Source organism: Ostrea edulis, chromosome 3 (genome assembly GCF_947568905.1).
Source record: "Ostrea edulis chromosome 3, xbOstEdul1.1, whole genome shotgun sequence".
Lineage (NCBI taxonomy): Eukaryota > Metazoa > Mollusca > Bivalvia > Ostreida > Ostreidae > Ostrea > Ostrea edulis.
Window position 1 is genome coordinate 53,532,769 of NC_079166.1, and position 22,676 is coordinate 53,555,444.

The following is a 22,676-nucleotide window of genomic DNA, read 5'->3' on the forward strand; positions in this document are numbered from 1 at the left end:
ATTATTCATAAAAGATTTAACGTCGTCAACATATCGAAAGTTGCAATGAAGGCCACAGCAAGGGATGTTTTCTTCTCATGTAGAACCTTTTAAATAAATTCTGCTTCGTAAGGTCATTCAAAAAGGAGCAAAATCTGTGTCCATGGGAATTCCAGCAAAATATTGGAAGACCTGATCACCAAAGACTACGAATATATTGTCAAGGAGGAACTCCGGCATCTTTTTGATATCAATTTCAGAGTACTTAGTAGTAGTATAATCTGAGTGGTGTTTAACAAAGTATTTTTGAAATCACAAGATATATTTCTTTTTTTCCATTTGTATTGATGAAGTAACTTTCTATGTTGATTGTTAACATTAATAAACGTTCGCCACTCACAACCAAGCTTTTGGTATCCGTTCTTTCATATGTACTTTGTAGAAAATTTATCAAAATAAGTATGAAACTGCTCTTAAAATCAAGCTGTTAAATAAGCCTATTATGTTAAAGTAATGCGCAATAATTTTGAGAATTAAAGTAGGAGACTATCTATATCAAGCAATGAATAATGTAATTACATTTGATCAATAAAGTGCAATAATGACAATACCAATTCATTTGTACATTATTTATTCTTATATACACATAATATTATCATTCATTATAACACTGCATTTTCAGAGTGTAAGTATAGGATTCTTAGCGAGATGGGTGTCCATGTTTCCTTTAAAACAGACATAATGTACATACATTGACATCAACTTACACTGTATGTCCAAATATTGTTAATGATATCAATTATTATGAAATCATCAGAACGCTCATGTCTTAGGAAGATTGCAGGGTTTCGTGTTATCCTCTATTGTCATATACGTCAAATCTTCCATTACTGGCCCCTCAATTTCTTCCATCGTCTCTTCATCGGATTTGAAACCATATTTTGTGTAACATTTACAAATTCCCAGAAATATGCAAAGCAAAACTACCGCGACAAGTAAATATATAATCGTCCGTATCAGGCGATATTGACTTTCACATTCACTTTGGTTGTCCTGTCTGGTTCCTGAAATATTTTAAGTAATGTACCATTGATATATATATATATATAAGAAATATATATATATGAAGAAAACTGATTTTGTGAATGGAGACATCATAGTTCATGTACAGTAAAACATGTACAGTAAAACATTTTGTTTAAGTAAATAAAAGGAATATTTGTTTTTAGTGCAATAAATACTGAATTTATTCACAATTTCACACTCTACTAGCCTGAACTGGCTTGTTTACGTCGTTACGGTAAGGTCAATATTGAACGCTCATACTCGAAATGTTTCGGGCGCACACGATTTACGCAATGCAAAGTCAATAAATTCTCAGGATATTGAATACTAACATTCTCTAGATTTTACGCAGATTTTATAAAAGACTATTTATTAGCTATATAATAATAAAGCTTTATTGACATTCAATTCATGAGCGCAACAATTCAAACAAGCAATATTATTCAATTGTGATTTCCCGCGCTTGCGCGGGATTTATTCTAGTATATTATGATTTAAGTATATAGCAAGTAAAAAAATAATTACATTATCGATTATTGACTCTTCAGGCAGTTACATCAATGTCTACATAACATAGTAACATTAACAACAAGCGTTCATCATCGGGTCAAAATAACGTTGAGGTAGGGATAAAGATGAGACACCGGCACCATAACGTACTAATAGCGCCAACGTTATACGTAAACTATGAAATTTGTAACTTTTTGAATTAATTAGAGTGTCATTAAGTATACTTCCATACGGGCAGGCGCATGTATGTATTTTACAATTTCGCTGTAAATATCAGCAGGATGCATGATGGACTACATTGTCGTCCTTAGTTTTGATACTGATCGTCTATAGAAATATCTACGCTAATCTACGTGAAACGTTCTAAGCAAGGAAAAGGGCGACATTCTAATTCGAAGCAAAACGTTCTAATGGATGAATCAATGTGATACATGTATATAATACAATGTCGTCAAAATCTAACTTTTCACACGATGATATTCCCATGGGAATCCGAGTTAGAATAGGCCCTCAGTACCCCTTGCCTGTCGTAGAAGGCGACTAAATGGGACGGATGAGACCGCAGAAATCGAGGTCCCGTGTCACAGCAGGTGTGGAACGATGAAGATTCCTCCCTGCTCAAAGGTCATAAGCACCGAACATAGACCGAAATTTCGCAGCTCTTCACCGGTAGTAGTGACGTCTCCATTTGAGTAAAATATTCTCGAGAGTGACGCTAAACAATATTCAATCAATCAATTTCACACGATGCATCAAAAAGGTACACTTGTATGCGGAAGCGCCTATTACAATTTCTTTGATAACCTTTACGTCACAGAGGTCATTCCGTTCCTTGCTGTAATGTGCATAAACTAACTTAGAGGGAATGCAAGTCGATAATCCATCGAATTTAGGAACCTGAATACATGTTCATGAAACTATCTTCAGAATAGTCTTAAGAAACTTCTCAAGATGTATCTTAAAACACATCTTATGTCCACTATTAGACATATCTTAGGATGTAAACCGAAGCTATCTTAGTCATATAGTAAGTTAAAATGTCTTAAGTTATATACTAATAGTTCCGTGTAAAAAAATATTTGTAAAAATAAATAAATAAATAAATAATAATAATAATAACTAGAAACTCATTACTAGTAATGAGTAGGTCTTCCGTTTGTTCACTTCCGGTAAAGAGTTTTCTGATCCTACAAAAACCATTCAAATATATCAGAGAATGTGCTTTAACAATAAATGAGAAGTGTATTATCGAATTTTTTACTCATTTCTTGTAACTTCCGGTGACGACCGGAAATACTATTTAGATGTGTTTTCCTATGAATGACATTGACTCTTTACTGTCTATATTCCCTGAAAAATTCACGTCTCTATCTGAAGAGTTCTCAACAAAAAGAAGTAGACTAAAGAAAGAAAAAGTAGTAGGTAACTACCGACCGGAAGTCAATTTTGAAAAACGAAATTGTCAAAACACTGGAAGTTGATACTATTCTTAAGACATGTGAAAATCATATCAAACACTTCAAATATAAGCGAGATTGGTGGGGACAAAGAGACGAAAAGTAAAAAAGTATTTTATCAAGAAACCGGAAGTAGTCGTTTTGACTACCGACGGGGTCAATATTCTTTTGACATTTTGAAAGAGACTTAATAAACTAGTATAAGTTTAAATTTAAAAGAAAAAGTTTGAAATTTACGATTATTTCAATCATTTCCGGTGACGACAGGAAGTGACGGTTGACATGCTCAACAGCTATTGCATGCTTACAAACAGAGATTAATCATCCCTGAATATTTGATGAACCTATCTTTTACCCTTTCCAAGAAAAATGCTGGACAAAATCTCTTTTGAGAAACAGAAAATCGGCCATATTTTCCCACCGGAAGTGAATTTTGGAAAAACAAAAATAACCACAGCAAAGTCATAAGTAATAAGACATTATTCCTGAAAATTTCAAGAAAATCTATCCAGCCATCTCTGAGAAATCACTCGAAGAAATCGGAAAATCGTCATTTTTTTAAAATACTTCCGGTATAGAGCGGAAGTGACGGACGAAGAAATTGAAAGTATGTTTACAATGGCCTAATGCTAGTTGATCAACCCTACAAGTTTCAAGCGTCTATATATGTTCGTTATTGAGAAACTGAAAAAACAAAGTTTGAATTTGTCCACCCCCTATCTCACGACCGGAAGTGATATTTACAAAACTATTTAAATATTCTCTAGACATTTATAGTGTCTATAACATATGTAAAATTCAAATCAGTAACTTCTTTTATGACCGAGATTTATGGCACTTAAAAATGAGAGAATGAATAGTATTTCTTTGATATAACCGGAAGTTGGAGATTCAACTTCCGGTGGGGTTAACATTTTTTGAGAATTAGAACGAGAACTAGTAAACCGATATAGGTTTCAATTTGAAAGAAAAAAATTTGAAATTTATGATTCTTTAATCACTTCCGGTGATGACCGGAAGTGACGGCCGACATTCTTAACCCCCTACTTCACGCCTACAACGTGAGATCTATTCACTCTGAAAATTTGGTGACTCTATCTTTTACTGTTTCTGAGAAAAACGCTAGACAAGGAAAACAGCTAATAAGCCGTATTTGCCGACCGGAAGTGAATTTTACAAAAATATTTGAAGTCACTCTAGACATTTATAGTGACTATAATATATGTAAAACTCAACTCATTAACTAGTTTCATTACCGAAATTTATGGCACTGAAAAATGAGAGAATAAATAGGTCTTTCTTTGATATAACCGGAAGTTGGAGATTCAACTTCCGGTGGGGTCAACATTTTTTGAGAATTAGTACGAGATATAGTAAACCGAAATAGGTTTCAATTTGAAAGAAAAAAGTTTGAAATTTATGATTCCTTTAATCACTTCCGGTGACGACCGGAAGTGACGGCGACAAAAAATATTACGTGCATGCACCATAGAGAATATAGATCTATCATCCCTGAAAGTTTCATTCGACTATCTTTAGTGGTTTTCAAGTTTACCCCCGGACAAAGTTTCTTTCAAAAACCGGAAAATCGGACGTATCTGACGAACGGAAGTGAATTTTGAAAAAATGAAAAAAATGCCTCGAGGTACCATCGTTGTCTATAACCTGTAAAAGTTTCAGGAAAATCCATCCAACGGTCTCGGAGACGAAAGGGGAAAAAAAAAAAAATAATAATAATAATAAATAAACAGTAGAATCACTAGAAGGTCTTCCGTTGGAAACGGAAGACCTTAATAAAGCAATTGGACATTATATTGGAATAAGAAATGACAAAAATACACTTAAATTTAAACATGGTGTTCTTACAATCCACCAAAATCTATATTCTAACACAAAGGTGCATGTTGACGTATTTTGTTTATGCAATTTCACATTGCAGTAATTTGACCCGCAAATGGGATCGATTATTATGTCTCCGAACACAAAGTGTCGGAGACATATTGTTTTTGCTCCGTGTCTTATTATTATTATGTCTCCGAACACAAAGTGTCGGAGACATATTGTTATATTGTTTTTGCTCCGTTTCTTATTAAGGTCTTCCGTTTCCAACGGAAGACCTTCTAGTGATTCTACTGTTTATTATGTCTCCGAACACAAAGTGTCGGAGACATATTGTTTTTGCTCCGTTTCTTATTATTCTTATTTTCTTCTTCTTCTTCTTTTTATTCCTCTTCTTTCCAGAGAAATTTGTCCGCGCGATTTTGTGAAAGTGCTTCGACAGATCCACTTCAAACTTTCTGAGCTGATAGGGGGTCACGAGGAGGGGTGCAATCAACTTTCGAAATTTTCAAAATGGCCGCCGTTTCAAAATGGCGGCCAAAAACGTCAAATAATCAAGGTTGTCGGATTTCAACCAAATTTTATTTCTAGGGTAAGTTGGTGACCCCGAGTTCATTCCCACCATCAAAATTTTTTTTCGAGCCGCCATTTTCAAAATGGCCGCCATATACCGAAATATTTGAAAATGTTAAAATCTCTACAACATTTGGTTTCTGGGGTAATTGGAGGGTCCACAGTTCATTTCTAGCTTCAGTATTTCCTTCCAATCTATTTTCAAATGTTTCAAAATCGCCGCCATTGAAGAAAATGGCGGCCAAAAATCAAGTCCGTCGGATTTCAACCTAATTTACTCTCTAGGGTTTTTTGAGGATCCTGTGTGCATATCTGGCATCAAAAACCATTTCTGACATGGGTAGGCGTTCGGAGACATTTGTGTTGGCATCCCAACACAGTTATAGCTCGTTATTATTAAGGTCTTCCGTCTCCTGCGGAAGACCTTACTATTATTGTTCGCGTTCTTCTTCTTCATTATTAAGGTCTTCCGTCTCCTGCGGAAGACCTTACTATTATTGTTCGCGTTCTTCTTCTTCATTAAGGTCTTCCGTCTCCTGCGGAAGACCTTACTATTATTGTTCGCGTTCTTCTTCTTCATTATTATTATTATTTTCCTTGGTAGTACACGCGTTTTTCTCAGCCGTTTCTCGATCGATTTTCACGAAATTTTCAGGAAAGATGTCTTTTGGTGACGAGACTTTGCTTGCAAAATTTTGTGCTTGACGTCACTTCCGGTCAGGAGTTATCTCTCTTTTAGTGACTTTTTGAAGGGCCTTGTTGTCCACACATCTCCTCCGTTAGTTTTGAAGCTAGAGTCTTGAAATTTCTACACAAGATAGAGTAAACATTTTAGAAGATTTGTGGGGGATTCGATTTTACCGGAGGCGATTTGCCTAAACGCTCGCCTGGACCTGAAAAAATGGATGCCAAAATTTTTCGCCGATTTCGGCGATTTTTGACCTTTGATCTCCAATATCTTTTTTCTTGCAAATATTTTGTTAAGACATGTAGAACAAAAGTTGTGCACATTTACGAGATCTTTTCGAAAATATCAAGATTTAGGGGCTAGCCCCTTCAATTAGGGATCTAGAAGGGCTCAAAGTCTAGATCAAATATCTCAAAAATCGTTAATATTTTGGTATAAGTCAAAGAACAAAAAATGTTCATCTCAACAATCCAAATCTATTCATATAAAAATTTAGGTCATATGTTACGTAATAAGGGATTTTAAGGGCCAAAACCATAAATTTTTTACCCCTTGTATCTCGAAAACGACAAATATTTTGAAAAGCAATAAAGAACAAAAGTTGTTCAGAATGATGATCTGAACAATATGCATATTTCGTTTTTACCCTATGTGGCCCCGTTAGGGAGCTACAGTTTGGCCCCTAAAAATTACTTCTAGAAATAACTCGAGAACGGTCAAGAATTTCTAAATACTTGTTGAACAAAAAATGTTTGAAATGTCATGACCTTCTTACGATATCAAGCAAAAGGGGCTGACCCTTTAAATTAGGGGCCCAGAAGGGTCCAAAGGTTTATGAGAATATCTCAGAAACTATTAATATTTTGTAATGAGTCATTGAAGCGGAAATGTTCATCTAAACGAACTTGTTCTTATCAAATCAAAAAGTAGGTCATATGTTATGTAATAAGGGATTTTAAGGGCCAAAATCATAAATAATTGACGCCTCATATCTTGAAAACCACAAATATTTTGAAAAGCATTATTGAACAAAAGTTGTTCAGAATGATAATCTAAACAATATGTACATTTCGTTTTTTCCCTATGTGGCCCCGTTAGGAAGCTACAGTTTGGCCCCTAAATATTTCTTGTAGAGATAACTCGAGAACGGTAAAGAATTTCTAAATACTTGTTGAGCAAAAAATGTTTAAAATGACAAGGCCTTTCTTACGATATCAAGCAAAACGGGCTGGCCCTTTAAATTAGGGGTTCAGAAGGGTCCAAATGCTTTTGAGAATATCTCAGAAACTATTAATATTTTATAATAAGTTGTAGAAGCGGAAATGTTCATCTCAACGAGCTTGATCTTATCAAATGAAAAAGTAGGTCATATGTTACGTAATTAGAGATTTTAAGGGCCAAAATCGTAAATATTTGACGCCTCATATCTTTAAAACGACATATTTTTTGAAAAGCATTATTGAACAAAAGTTGTTCAATGTGTCATAACCTATCGATCAATATCAAAAACTGGGTCTGTGGGCCTCATGGCTCGCCTGTAGAGTCGATTTTTGTCGATATCAGTCGTTTTCAAAAACTTGTAACTGGTAAATATTTTGTAAGGACATATTGAACAAAAGTTGTTCAGTTTATCGAGATCTATCGATTGATATCAAGAAATAGGCCTATGGTCCTAATGGCTCGCCTGTAGAGTCGATTTTTTGTCGATATCAGTCGATCTCAATAACTTTTTACAGGTAAATATTTTGTAAAGACATATAGAACTAAAGTTGTTGAGTCTATAGAGGGCTAACAAATAACATCAAGAAATAGGCCCGCGGGCCTTATGGCTCGCCTGGAGAGTCGAATTTCAAACGAATTTCACCACAACTTTGCTTCAGAAGCTTATGATATGAAAAATTGATTATATCTAAAGTGTCTTAAAGTCGGAAACTAAATTGGGACTCATTTGTCTTTTTTTTTTTTTTTTAACTCCGAGTACATCAACAAATCGGACGGAAGACCTACTCGTTGCTCGCAACGAGATCGTGTCTAGTTATTATTATTATTATTATTTTCCTTGGTAGTACACGCGTTTTTCTCAGCCATTTCTCGATCGATTTTCACGAAATTTTTAGGAAAGATGTCTTTTGATGACGAGACTCTGCTTGCAAAATTTCGTGCTTGACGTCACTTCCGGTCAGGAGTTATCTCTCTTTTAGTGACTTTTTGAAGGGCCTTGTTGTCCACGCATCTCCTCCGTTAGTTTTGAAGCTAGAGTCTTGAAATTTCTACACAAGATAGAGTAAACATTTTAGAAGATTTGTGGGGGATTCGATTTTACCGGAGGCGATTTGCCTGAACGCTCGCCTGGACCTGAAAAAATGGATGCCAAAATTTTTCGCCGATTTCGGCGATTTTTGACCTTTGATCTCCAATATCTTTTTTCTTGCAAATATTTTGTTAAGACATGTAGGACAAAAGTTGTGCACATTTACGAGATCTTTTCGAAAATATCAAGATTTAGGGGCTAGCCCCTTCAATTAGGGATCTAGAAGGGCTCAAAGTCTAGATCAAATATCTCAAAAATCGTTAATATTTTGGTATAAGTCAAAGAACAAAAAATGTTCATCTCAACAATCCAAATTTATTCATATAAAAATTTAGGTCATATGTTACGTAATAAGGGATTTTAAGGGCCAAAACCATAAATTTTTTACCCCTTGTATCTCGAAAACGACAAATATTTTGAAAAGCAATAAAGAACAAAAGTTGTTCAGAATGATGATCTGAACAATATGCATATTTCGTTTTTACCCTATGTGGCCCCGTTAGGGAGCTACAGTTTGGCCCCTAAAAATTACTTCTAGAAATAACTCGAGAACGGTCAAGAATTTCTAAATACTTGTTGAACAAAAAATGTTTGAAATGTCATGACCTTTCTTACGATATCAAGCAAAAGGGGCTGACCCTTTAAATTAGGGGCCCAGAAGGGTCCAAAGGTTTATGAGAATATCTCAGAAACTATTAATATTTTGTAATGAGTCATTGAAGCGGAAATGTTCATCTAAACGAACTTGTTCTTATCAAATCAAAAAGTAGGTCATATGTTATGTAATAAGGGATTTTAAGGGCCAAAATCATAAATAATTGACGCCTCATATCTTGAAAACCACAAATATTTTGAAAAGCATTATTGAACAAAAGTTGTTCAGAATGATAATCTAAACAATATGTACATTTCGTTTTTTCCCTATGTGGCCCCGTTAGGAAGCTACAGTTTGGCCCCTAAATATTTCTTGTAGAGATAACTCGAGAACGGTAAAGAATTTCTAAATACTTGTTGAGCAAAAAATGTTTAAAATGACAAGGCCTTTCTTACGATATCAAGCAAAACGGGCTGGCCCTTTAAATTAGGGGTTCAGAAGGGTCCAAATGCTTTTGAGAATATCTCAGAAACTATTAATATTTTATAATAAGTTGTAGAAGCGGAAATGTTCATCTCAACGAGCTTGATCTTATCAAATGAAAAAGTAGGTCATATGTTACGTAATTAGAGATTTTAAGGGCCAAAATCGTAAATATTTGACGCCTCATATCTTTAAAACGACATATTTTTTGAAAAGCATTATTGAACAAAAGTTGTTCAATGTGTCATAACCTATCGATCAATATCAAAAACTGGGTCTGTGGGCCTCATGGCTCGCCTGTAGAGTCGATTTTTGTCGATATCAGTCGTTTTCAAAAACTTGTAACTGGTAAATATTTTGTAAGGACATATTGAACAAAAGTTGTTCAGTTTATCGAGATCTATCGATTGATATCAAGAAATAGGCCTATGGTCCTAATGGCTCGCCTGTAGAGTCGATTTTTTGTCGATATCAGTCGATCTCAATAACTTTTTACAGGTAAATATTTTGTAAAGACATATAGAACTAAAGTTGTTGAGTCTATAGAGGGCTAACAAATAACATCAAGAAATAGGCCCGCGGGCCTTATGGCTCGCCTGGAGAGTCGAATTTCAAACGAATTTCACCACAACTTTGCTTCAGAAGCTTATGATATGAAAAATTGATTATATCTAAAGTGTCTTAAAGTCGGAAACTAAATTGGGACTCATTTGTCTTTTTTTTTTTTTTTTAACTCCGAGTACATCAACAAATCGGACGGAAGACCTACTCGTTGCTCGCAACGAGATCGTGTCTAGTTATTATTATTATTATTATTTTCCTTGGTAGTACACGCGTTTTTCTCAGCCATTTCTCGATCGATTTTCACGAAATTTTTAGGAAAGATGTCTTTTGATGACGAGACTCTGCTTGCAAAATTTCGTGCTTGACGTCACTTCCGGTCAGGAGTTATCTCTCTTTTAGTGACTTTTTGAAGGGCCTTGTTGTCCACGCATCTCCTCCGTTAGTTTTGAAGCTAGAGTCTTGAAATTTCTACACAAGATAGAGTAAACATTTTAGAAGATTTGTGGGGGATTCGATTTTACCGGAGGCGATTTGCCTGAACGCTCGCCTGGACCTGAAAAAATGGATGCCAAAATTTTTCGCCGATTTCGGCGATTTTTGACCTTTGATCTCCAATATCTTTTTTCTTGCAAATATTTTGTTAAGACATGTAGGACAAAAGTTGTGCACATTTACGAGATCTTTTCGAAAATATCAAGATTTAGGGGCTAGCCCCTTCAATTAGGGATCTAGAAGGGCTCAAAGTCTAGATCAAATATCTCAAAAATCGTTAATATTTTGGTATAAGTCAAAGAACAAAAAATGTTCATCTCAACAATCCAAATTTATTCATATAAAAATTTAGGTCATATGTTACGTAATAAGGGATTTTAAGGGCCAAAACCATAAATTTTTTACCCCTTGTATCTCGAAAACGACAAATATTTTGAAAAGCAATAAAGAACAAAAGTTGTTCAGAATGATGATCTGAACAATATGCATATTTCGTTTTTACCCTATGTGGCCCCGTTAGGGAGCTACAGTTTGGCCCCTAAAAATTACTTCTAGAAATAACTCGAGAACGGTCAAGAATTTCTAAATACTTGTTGAACAAAAAATGTTTGAAATGTCATGACCTTTCTTACGATATCAAGCAAAAGGGGCTGACCCTTTAAATTAGGGGCCCAGAAGGGTCCAAAGGTTTATGAGAATATCTCAGAAACTATTAATATTTTGTAATGAGTCATTGAAGCGGAAATGTTCATCTAAACGAACTTGTTCTTATCAAATCAAAAAGTAGGTCATATGTTATGTAATAAGGGATTTTAAGGGCCAAAATCATAAATAATTGACGCCTCATATCTTGAAAACCACAAATATTTTGAAAAGCATTATTGAACAAAAGTTGTTCAGAATGATAATCTAAACAATATGTACATTTCGTTTTTTCCCTATGTGGCCCCGTTAGGAAGCTACAGTTTGGCCCCTAAATATTTCTTGTAGAGATAACTCGAGAACGGTAAAGAATTTCTAAATACTTGTTGAGCAAAAAATGTTTAAAATGACAAGGCCTTTCTTACGATATCAAGCAAAACGGGCTGGCCCTTTAAATTAGGGGTTCAGAAGGGTCCAAATGCTTTTGAGAATATCTCAGAAACTATTAATATTTTATAATAAGTTGTAGAAGCGGAAATGTTCATCTCAACGAGCTTGATCTTATCAAATGAAAAAGTAGGTCATATGTTACGTAATTAGAGATTTTAAGGGCCAAAATCGTAAATATTTGACGCCTCATATCTTTAAAACGACATATTTTTTGAAAAGCATTATTGAACAAAAGTTGTTCAATGTGTCATAACCTATCGATCAATATCAAAAAATGGGTCTGTGGGCCTCATGGCTCACCTGTAGAGTCGATTTTTGTCGATATCAGTCGATTTCAAAAACTTGTAACTGGTAAATATTTTGTAAGGACATATTGAACAAAAGTTGTTCAGTTTATCGAGATCTATCGATTGATATCAAGAAATAGGCCTATGGTCCTAATGGCTCGCCTGTAGAGTCGATTTTTTGTCGATATCGGTCGATCTCAATAACTTTTTACAGGTAAATATTTTGTAAAGACATATAGAACTAAAGTTGTTGAGTCTATAGAGGGCTAACACATGACATCAAGAAATAGGCCGCGGGCCTTATGGCTCGCCTGGAGAGTCGAATTTCAAACGAATTTCACCGCAACTTTGCTTCAGAAGCTTATGATATGAAAAATTGATTATATCTAAAGTGTCTTAAAGTCGGAAACTAAATTGGGACTCATTTGTCTTTTTTTTTTTTTTTTTTTTAACTCCGAGTGCATCAACAAATCGGACGGAAGACCTACTCGTTGCTCGCAACGAGATCGTGTCTAGTTATTATTATTTTTTTTTTCCCTTTCGTCTCCGAGACCGTTGGATGGATTTTCCTGAAACTTTCACAGGTTATAGAGAACGATGGTACCTCGAGGTATTTTTTTCATTTTTTCAAAATTCACTTCCGGTCGCAAGATATGTCCAATTTTCGTCTTTTTACAAGATATTTTGTCCAGCGTTTTTCTCAGAAACGGTCAAAGATAGAGTCACCAAATTTTCAGAGTTAATAGATGTCACTTTGTAGGCGTGCAGTAGGGGGTTAAGAATGTCGGCCGTCACTTCCGGTCGTCACCGGAAGTGATTAAAGGAAACATGAATTTCAAACTTTTTTCTTACAAATTGAAACCTATTTCGGTTTACTATATCTCGTTCTAATTCTCAAAAAATGTTGACCCCACCGGAAGTTGAATCTTCAACTTCCGGTTTTATCAAAGAAAGCCTATTCATTCTCTCATTTTTCAGTGCCATAAATCTCGGTCATGAAACTAGTTAATGACTTGAGTTTTAAATATATAATAGTCACTATAAATGTCTAGAGTAACGTCAAATATTTTTGTAAAATTTACTTCCGGTCGGCAAATACGGCTTATTAGCTGTTTTCGTTGTCCAGCGTTTTTCTCAGAAACGGTAAAAGATAGAGTCACCAAATTTTCAGAGTGAATAGATCTCACTTTGTAGACGTGCAGTAGGGGGTTAAGAATGTCGGCCGTCACTTCCGGTCGTCACCGGAAGTGATTAAATGAATCATATATTTCAAACTTTTTTCTTTCAAACTGAAACCTATATCGGTTTACTAGGTCTGGTTCTAATTCTCAAAAAAATGTTGACCCCACCGGAAGTTGAAACTCCAACTTCCGGTTATATCAAAGAAAGACTATTCATTCTCTCATTTTTAAGTGCCATAAATCTCGGTCATAAAACAAGTTAATGATTTGAAATTTACATATGTTATAGACACTATAAATGTCTAGAGTAAATTTAAATATTTTTGAAAAAATTCACTTCCGGTCGTGAGATATAGGGTGGACATATTCAAACCTTGTTTTTTCAGTTTCTCAATAATGAATATAGATAGACGCTTGAAACTTGTAGAGTTGATCAACTAACATTAGTCCATTGTAGAAATACATTCAATTTTTTGGTCCGTCACTTCCGGTCTATACCGGAAGTATTTGAAAAAATTGTCGATTTTCCGATTTCTTCGAGTGATTTCTCAGAGATGGCTGAAATTTTCAGGAATAATGTCTTATGAAATGACCTTGCTATAATTCTTTTTGTTTTTATAAAATTCACTTCCGGTCGGAAAATATGGCCGATTTTCTGTTTCTCAAAAGGAATTTTGTCCAGCATTTTTCTTGGAAAAAGTAAAATATAGGTTCATCAAACATTCAGGGATGATCAATCTCCGTTTGTAGGCGTGCAGTAGGGAGTTGAACATGTCGACCGTCACTTCCTGTCGTCACCGGAAGTGATGGAAAGAATCGCAAATTTCAAACTTTTTCCTTTAAATTGAAACCTATACTAGTTTATTAACTCTCTTTCAAAGTGTCAAAAGAATATTGACTCTGTCGGTAGTCAAAACGACTACTTCCGGTTTCTTGATAAAATACCTTTTTAATTTTCGTCTCTTTGTCCCCATAAATCTCGCTTATATTTGAAGTCTTTCATATGATTTTCACATGTCTTAATAAAAGTATAAACTTCCAAAGTTTTGATAATTTTGTTTTTCAAAATTGACTTCCGGTCGGTAGTAACCTACTACTTTTTCTTTCTAAGGTTTACTTCTTTTTTTGAGAACTCTTTCAGATAGAGACGTGAAATTTTCAGGGAATATAGACAGTAAAGAGTCGCTGTCATTTATAGGAAAACGCATCTGAATAGTACTTCCGGTCGTCACCGGAAGTTACGAGAAAGGAGTAAAAAATTCGATAATACATTTCTCATTCATTGTTAAGGCACATTTTCTGATATATTTAAATGGTTTTTGTAGGAACAGAAAGTTCTTTACCGGAAGTGGTCTAACGGAAGACCTACTCATTACTAGTAATGAGTGTCTAGTTATTATTATTATTTTCTTCTTATTCTTATTATTCCTCTTCTTTAGTGAGAAATTTGTCCGACCGATTTTGTGAAAGTGCTTCGACAGATCCACTTCAAACTTTGTGAGCTGATAGGGGGTCACTAGGAGGGGTGCATTCAACTTTTCAAATTTTCAAAATGGCCGCCGTTTCAAGATGGCGGCCAAAAAACGTCAAAAAGTCAAGGTTGTCGGATTTCAACCAAATTCAATTTCTAGGGTACTTTAGTGACCCCGAGTCCATTTCCACCATCAAAAAAATTTTTTGAGCCGCCATTTTCAAAATGGCCGCCATATACCGAAATGTTTCAAAAAGTTGAAATCTTTAGAACATTTGGGTTCTGGGGTAAATTGAGGGTCCACAATTCATTACTAGCCTCAGTATTTCCTTCCAATCTATTTTCAAATGTTTCAAAATGGTCGCCATTGAAGAAAATGGCGCCCAAATTACAAGTCTGTCGGATTTCAACCAAATTTAGTTTCTAGGGTTTTTAGAGGATCCTGAGTGCATATCCGGTATCAAAAACCATTCCTGACATGGGGAGGTGTTCGGAGACATTTGTGTTGGCATCCCAACACAGTTATAGCTCGTTATTATTATTTTCTTCTTATTCTTATTATTCCTCTTCTTTAGTAAGAAATTTGTCCGACCGATTTTGTGAAAGTGCTTCGACAGATCCACTTCAAAAGTTGTGAGCTGATAGGGGGTCACTAGGAGGGGTGCATTCAACTTTTCAAATTTTCAAAATGGCCGCCGTTTCAAGATGGCGGCCAAAAAACGTCAAAAAGTCAAGGTTGTCGGATTTCAACCAAATTCAATTTCTAGGGTACTTTAGTGACCCTGAGTCCATTTCCACCATCTGAAAATTTTTTTGAGCCGCCATTTTCAAAATGGCCGCCATATACCGAAATATTTCAAAAAGTTGAAATCTTTAGAACATTTGGGTTCTGGGGTAAATTGAGGGTCCACAATTCATTACTAGCATCAGTATTTCCTTCCAATCTATTTTCAAATGTTTCAAAATGGCCGCCATTGAAGAAAATGGCGGCCAAATTACAAGTCCGTCGGATTTCAACCAAATTTAGTTTCTAGGGTTTTTAGAGGATCCTGAGTGCATATCCGGTATCAAAAACCATTTCTGACATGGGGAGGTGTTCGGAGACATTTGTGTTGGCATCCCAACACAGTTATAGCTCGTTGATTTTAGAATTATCCGTGTATTTAATACTATTACATGTATATATAGCCGCAATACTTTGTTCATTATTAGTACTTAGTACATGTTTCACACCTCGAACAATTTTTTTTGCCTCTACCAAATCACTTGGTACATCCCATCTCCAAGCTTCATGGTTGGGTAACCATGCCATTGTATTTATAATTATTAAACCAAGAGTTATCAATGCTTGGTAACAATCAAGGAGAGGATGCCACGCTTTCCGAACACGGTGTTTCAGTCAACATAACTATTGTTTTTGTTAAAACATCGAATATTAAAGAAAAAACAAAATCACAAAAGTTTGTATGGCCAACAGGAAGAGCAGATCAGACATGCCAATAAAGTATTTTGGATATCCTCTCTCTCTCATCTATCCGTGTGCGCCATCACAAGCACTTCATGATAATAGTATAAAATGTGTACTCACTATCTTGTTTTCGGGCTTCGGTCACAAAGCGACACATCCAGCAATCTAACTCATCATTTGAACAAAACAAAAAAAGACACAGACAGCGCCAGTTTTATGTTACTTTGGTCTGTTTCTATCGGTCGCACACGTCATTCACATATTCAAGATCATTTTAAAAAATTATACATGATGTATCTAAAAACCCCACGGACGTCTTTTCCACCATACCCGAAAACGTCCAAATGAATAGTATTAGCAAATTCTTAACTTAAAACCAATTTGAAAAGACATGACAGACATTTATGAAATGATAAAAAATATAGACGGGTCATAATAAATTAAACAGAAAGCACAACAAGTTTAAGTACTCGTGTGAAACATGTACTAAGTATGTTGTTAAACTTTTCTCTTGTCACTCGATTTGTTCCCTCGCTTTGCACGGCGCCATGTCTTTTGATACTGGACAAAAGTTTACCAATATATTAAGATTTAACCACTCGGGGTTAAATCCATTTATCAAAGGGAAACTTATATTGATTTGCTGCTCGTTAATGATTCTAGACATGTAAATATAAAAGAAATAAAAAAAAAATTAAGCCGTTTATCCCTAAAACAATTTCTATATATTTTTTTAAAATGAAAAGTGCTGCAAAGTTATGTAAAATGTTTTATAGATAAAAAAGGGTACCAATAACTTTAGTATCAAAATTGGTGCAGAATGGTGAACTGTTTAATGAGGCAGAATGGAATAAAAATGTTGAGCTCCCCTTAAAAGTAACAAATAAGTCAAAGTTCCATTTGGTTACAATTTCGAATACTTCATAGAATAATTAAATTGATTGACTCCCCTATTTGTACGTTTTGTAAAAATTAACATAGAAACAATTGATCACTTGTTTGCAGAATGTTTCTAAGTAAAGGAGATCTGGTGTGCAATTGAAAACTGTGATAAACAAGCCATACTAATAAAAGGAACTAATACAAAGTACAAAATTTACCAATTGTTAAGTTGTCTATGGTTGTAAGTAGGTATAACATTGCCACAAAACTAAATGTTTGCGATGTGAAAAAACAACAACATATTATTGATAGATTCTATATAGAAAATTTTTGTTGCTAAAAGTTGTAAATATACTGAATATGAGAACTACTAGCAGAATATATGTAATTTGCTTTAATTATGTACTGTTAACAGAAAACAACTGATTTGCATGGATGATTGAGACCGATCAGTGGACCATACACAACTCTTCCTCTTTATCCCCCTTTTTTCTTAATCTCCCCATCTATCTCTTACCATCTCTCTGAAATAATCTTTCACACTATATATACATATGCACTTCTATATATACACAGATGTTTGTACTTGCTAGAAATATGTATCCACGAATGCATGCTATTAAAACAATTACAACTTCTCAAGTCTTTTTAGCAAGCTCGGGTACAGAAATTGTTTTTCCGATTGCCAAATGTGGGCTGTTATACAGAAAAATTCCGACAGACAAACTAGTTGAATGGAAAGTAGATTTTGTGAAAAATATGCGTTTTTATGTGTTTTAGCGACACTTGCTAAAATTTTGTTTTCAAAAAGTATGAAAATGAAAACCAAATTTATGTTTTTTACAAGTTGATGAATACATATTACTGTGCTGAATGTAATTTATTCCCATGATTTCTCAATAAAGTAAAAAAAAAAAAAATGAGACAATAAATATGTACACTGTACATCAACCCATTCGTTCAATTTTATGGTCGTGTCAAGTGTCCTTCTTATTGCCTTTAATTAATTGAAAGAACATTGAGATATTTTTCTTTGCATTATTCGTTACCCTACATATATAGTTACCGTATACGCAAATTTATACTATCAGAAATAGCACCCTTTAATGAATTCCATGTGTTAAATAACTGAAGAAGCGTGGATTTGCCGTCTACAAACTCAAGTGGAGTACAATAATATTTGTCTCGTTGACATGCGGAAGGTAAAAAGTGTGATTAGTTTTTTTTTTATTACTGTTACAATTTGAGACGAACATCGCCTAGATAGTGATGTAACACATGAGGATCTACCTGATTTAGCCACAGTTGGTTAGTTTGATAGCGAATTATATCTATCTATATTCTTTGTTGTGATCTGATTTTCTAAATATGATTGAACATTCTTATCTGTTTTAAGAGTATCATTCCCTTGACATCCTTGATAAGAAAAAGAGTTAGGAATATTGCAAAGGAATGTTTAATTTACATCTGTTACAATACAAAATATAATCTTACATTCAAACTTTGTAGAAAATTCTGCGAAGAGAGACAGTTGGAATTGGTGTGGTGGAGGCACTTTCTATCACTATTGAAAATTGCTGTTGCCACAAATGAAATATACCGATAATTCAACTTTTAAAGGACATGATTTGTTCAGGAATGCAGGACTCGTCTGAAATTTTCGTTTAAAGTCAGCATTTTGCAAACAATTCAACTTTACGACAAAAGAGATGACGTCAGCTTCCTTATCGTCAACTTCCTTATCTATATAGCAATATTTATTATTTCCTGCATATGGTTTATATCTCTCAGCTGATTTGATAAGCAGGATCTTGCTCTGCTATGGTCAGTTTTTAAATCGAGACATGTTATTGATAAATGAGATGATGTCACAGAGTTGTCAATTGTCTTGATTAAAGTCAGCATTTCGCAAATGTTATAGTCGTTAAAAAAATCTGGTTTACCAATACAAGTTGGTAAAATGCTGTCGGACTTGTTTCATACCAATTAAGGCCGTTCTATGCACGCTGATTTTGACAACAAATCACTCAATTTACCTGATCAAAATATAGGGTTCACGACGAGTGTGACCGATCGATAAGGGATGCTTACTCCTCCCACCTCTAGTATGCCATGACGTCCTTGTTTTCCTTAGTCTTATGTCTGTTTTCTTTATAGGAGTTAATGACTGTTCGTTATCTTCACCTTTTCATTCAAGAAGTTCTACTGGATTCACAATACAGATAATTTCGATAAAGATGTTTTATTAAGAGTTGAGCATCACTGAAGCGACATTATTTGTCGAAATGCGCATCTGGTGCATCAACATTGGTACCGTATACGTTTTACATTGCTACATACACATTAACACAGCTACATAATAGCCATATGCCCACATATGTCCAGTATTAAAGCTTACGTGGTAACTCTTTCCTGATGTCTTGTGGAAATTTGTTTGCATGAATCGCCTTCATGATGCATTTTACATTTAATATATAAAACTTTTGTGACTGTTATATATTCATGTTGATTTGTCAATGATTTTTAAATTTGAAGTACTCTGCCTTTATAAGTAGATATGGTATTTGTAAATTTGTAATAAAACATTTAAACCGGATAAATATATACAAATGTATATTACACACCATTTTCTATCAAAGTGTAGCATTGTTGTACATATGAAAAGGTGAAGATAACAAACAGTGATCAATCTCAGAACTCCTAGGGGGGATATAAAGTAGATAGTTAGGCAAACATGGAACCCTGGGTATACTAGAAGTGGGATCAGGTACATAGAGGAGGCATAATCGTCCCCTGTCGACCGGTCACGCCCGCCCTGGGCCCTATATCTTGGTCAGATAAACGGAGTAATCCGTATACCTATATTTATTGCCATGCTCAACATGCTGACTTTACTGAGTTCCTCTAAACATGCATGTATTTACATGCCTTCAATATATTTACCTACTGAAATTTTCTTGCAATGCAGTTGTCAACAATGTGGTTATGAATTTTGATATAGTAAGTGTTATAGCGGCTAGAATACGGATAGAAAATACATGAGGGTATGAACTGAAACACCTTCACCTGTAAAACTTGTACCGTAAAAGCTAAGTTGAACGCTTCAAGAAGTACATTGTAAGCTTGCATTCATTAACACTATGCATGCATCACTACCGAAATACAAGTTACATGCTACACTAGAGTATTTGACCTCGACCTTTATCAATACACTCTTTATTCATTGATGGAGTGCAAAAGAAAAAAAAAGATTATTTGAATGACAGCATACAGCTGTTCCGCCAATTCAAACTAATCCTTACATTATCACTTGCAATCTTAATTGTTGAACTTCAATATTTTAAATTCCAAAGTGCTTTACAGAAATAACCATAAGATGCACCAACAACATCAATTATGAGAATGGGATTCAAAAATGACTTTGTGCCTCTAACTGATGTTGGATAGTTTAATTCGCACTTAAATACATGTATTACAAAAAAAAAGAAAAAGAAAAAGAGCATCGAATGATTCAACACTGTGAAGCTACAGCTTCAAATATATGGCATTCACACCATTTACATCCATGAATTGTTTTTGAAATTGTCTATATGACGTTCAGAGTATATAAAAGAACACCCATGATACAAAAGAAACCTTCAACAGTTGTGCATGACTTCAGATTTTCAGATACACAAAACACGAAAAAATGTCTTTCCCAGCTACCATTTTCCAATTCACCTTAGGGTGCACTGAGGATTTATCACTATATTACTAGCAACTTCAGTCTCATGTGCAGTGCAAATATTTCATCTCTGTATGTTGCAAACGTTTAAAACATACATAATGTAGTGCGGACAAAATGCACATAATTTTTCTTAAAGGAACATGGGCATGATTTGAGCTAAACATTTTTAAAAAAAATATCTCTAATGTTTTATAATTCTTACCCAAGGTATTTCTAATGGTCAATCAAAATTTTAATATCAGTTGTTGAGTTACATTTGCGATATAGCACTCAATTCATTGGTTTATAAACAAGGCTAGTGCCATGTTTTTGTTTATATACAGATTGCTTAATAGAAAATATCGTGTTTCACACTAAATGAGAGGTGACAAACATTAGAAAATATTTAATCGTGTCAGAATTAACTTGTTAATAAAAAAAAAAATGCTTTTAAGGAAACTTTTACTAGTGTATTTAACCCATGTAAACATAAAACGACACGAGTCTTGTCACATAACAAAGAAGTGTAAGCTCTGTATCTCTCATGCAACTAGACAACTGACATTCAAATGGTTGCTGACCATTAGAAATACCTTAGTGAAGCATTGTAAACATTGAAAATAGACGAAATGAGATTTGAAAATGTTCAACTGAAATCGTGCACATGCCCCTTTACAATCTGAAAATAAATATGTAACTTCATGTCAAAATTGAAAAAACAAAAATATAAAAACACTAAATGCACAAGCTTATATGATATTTCCAGAAAATCTGACGGCAAAAAACCCCAAAGCCATCAATATCTAACCAGAATATTTAGGAACCGATGGACAGAGCTATTCCAATTTAAATATCGTTTGAGGCATGGGTATATAAAAAGACATACATACGATTTGATGTGCATCCAGTAACAGGATCACAAGAGGCATTGCTACACAAACACTCAGACTGACATAGTCGTCCAAAGTTTGGGTACTGACAGGGAGCTCGACAGTTCTCACCATGATAACCAACAGGACACTCTAATGAACGAAAATGATATCGTCATCACGAGATACTACCTGTATACACATCATGATTTACCCTGGGTGTATCAGGAGGGTTCTACATTTTCTCATCTTACAGACTGATTTTAATTTAAATAGGAAATTAATTTAAGCATGAGAAAGATTGTTTTTCACTTAAGAGTAAGACATTATATAGATACAGTAAATGTCAAACGATCTTAAGAGATCATAAGTTTTATCTATAAGGTGTCATCATGTAACTTACCGATACATCGCCTGGTTTCATTGCTCCAAATAAAATCTGCACAACACTTCCAATCACCATTTTGACTATGTGTGTTAAAATAGAATTAATTACTGAAGATGCCATTATGATATGAAAGACAAAAGTAACATACATACTACAAGGTGAATGTAAAATTATGAAAATACTATAACTCATCATTCATTTTCATACAGACAATCATGATTATAATACTTACCTACGGCATTTGCAGTTACATGCTGAAAGCAAATTAAAAAGAGCAAAGACGATGATTTTTGACATAACTAAGTCCATAGGGATAATTCTGAATGTAATCTAACGTATATTTACACAATCAACATTGAAATGATATCAATTAATCAATGTTATTGTATTGATCACATGTTTCATGTATTTGATGAAATAAAATTCAAAGTTTTAAAATCTAAATATAAATGATACTTGATGACCAGCTTTGGGTGAAATATGAATATATCGTTCAAATATCAGGTCGAAGATTAATGTACTTTTATACAGCTTCAAATCTCAACTTTTTTTCTAAGCACTCAATTCATTTCAATTTACTTCCGAGACGAAGAGGTTCAATGTACCATACTGAAAAGTGAAGATCAATATCATAAATCCTATAAAGAATAATGTTACAAATAGTCAAATCAATGACAAACTGAAAATAACCAACAGTGATGAATTTCCCATATACCATAACAAATGCAAAAGTTATACGAAAGGTGAGCATAACGAACAGTGATCAATCTCATTAA

The 22,676-nt window shown here is 34.4% G+C and overlaps 1 protein-coding gene across 1 annotated transcript; it reads right to left on the bottom strand.

Moving 5' to 3' along the window:
• Positions 1-593: 593 nt before the first annotated feature.
• Positions 594-22,278, bottom strand: LOC125673293 (multiple epidermal growth factor-like domains protein 10). Its single transcript, XM_056158134.1, has 4 exons — positions 22,133-22,278; positions 21,916-21,980; positions 21,534-21,665; positions 594-1,043 (listed from the first exon to the last, which is right to left on the bottom strand). The coding sequence occupies exons 1-4, from the start codon at positions 22,207-22,209 to the stop codon at positions 802-804; spliced, it is 516 nt and encodes a 171-aa protein (XP_056014109.1). The 5' UTR covers positions 22,210-22,278; the 3' UTR covers positions 594-801.
• Between the last annotated feature and the right edge of the window lie 398 nt (positions 22,279-22,676).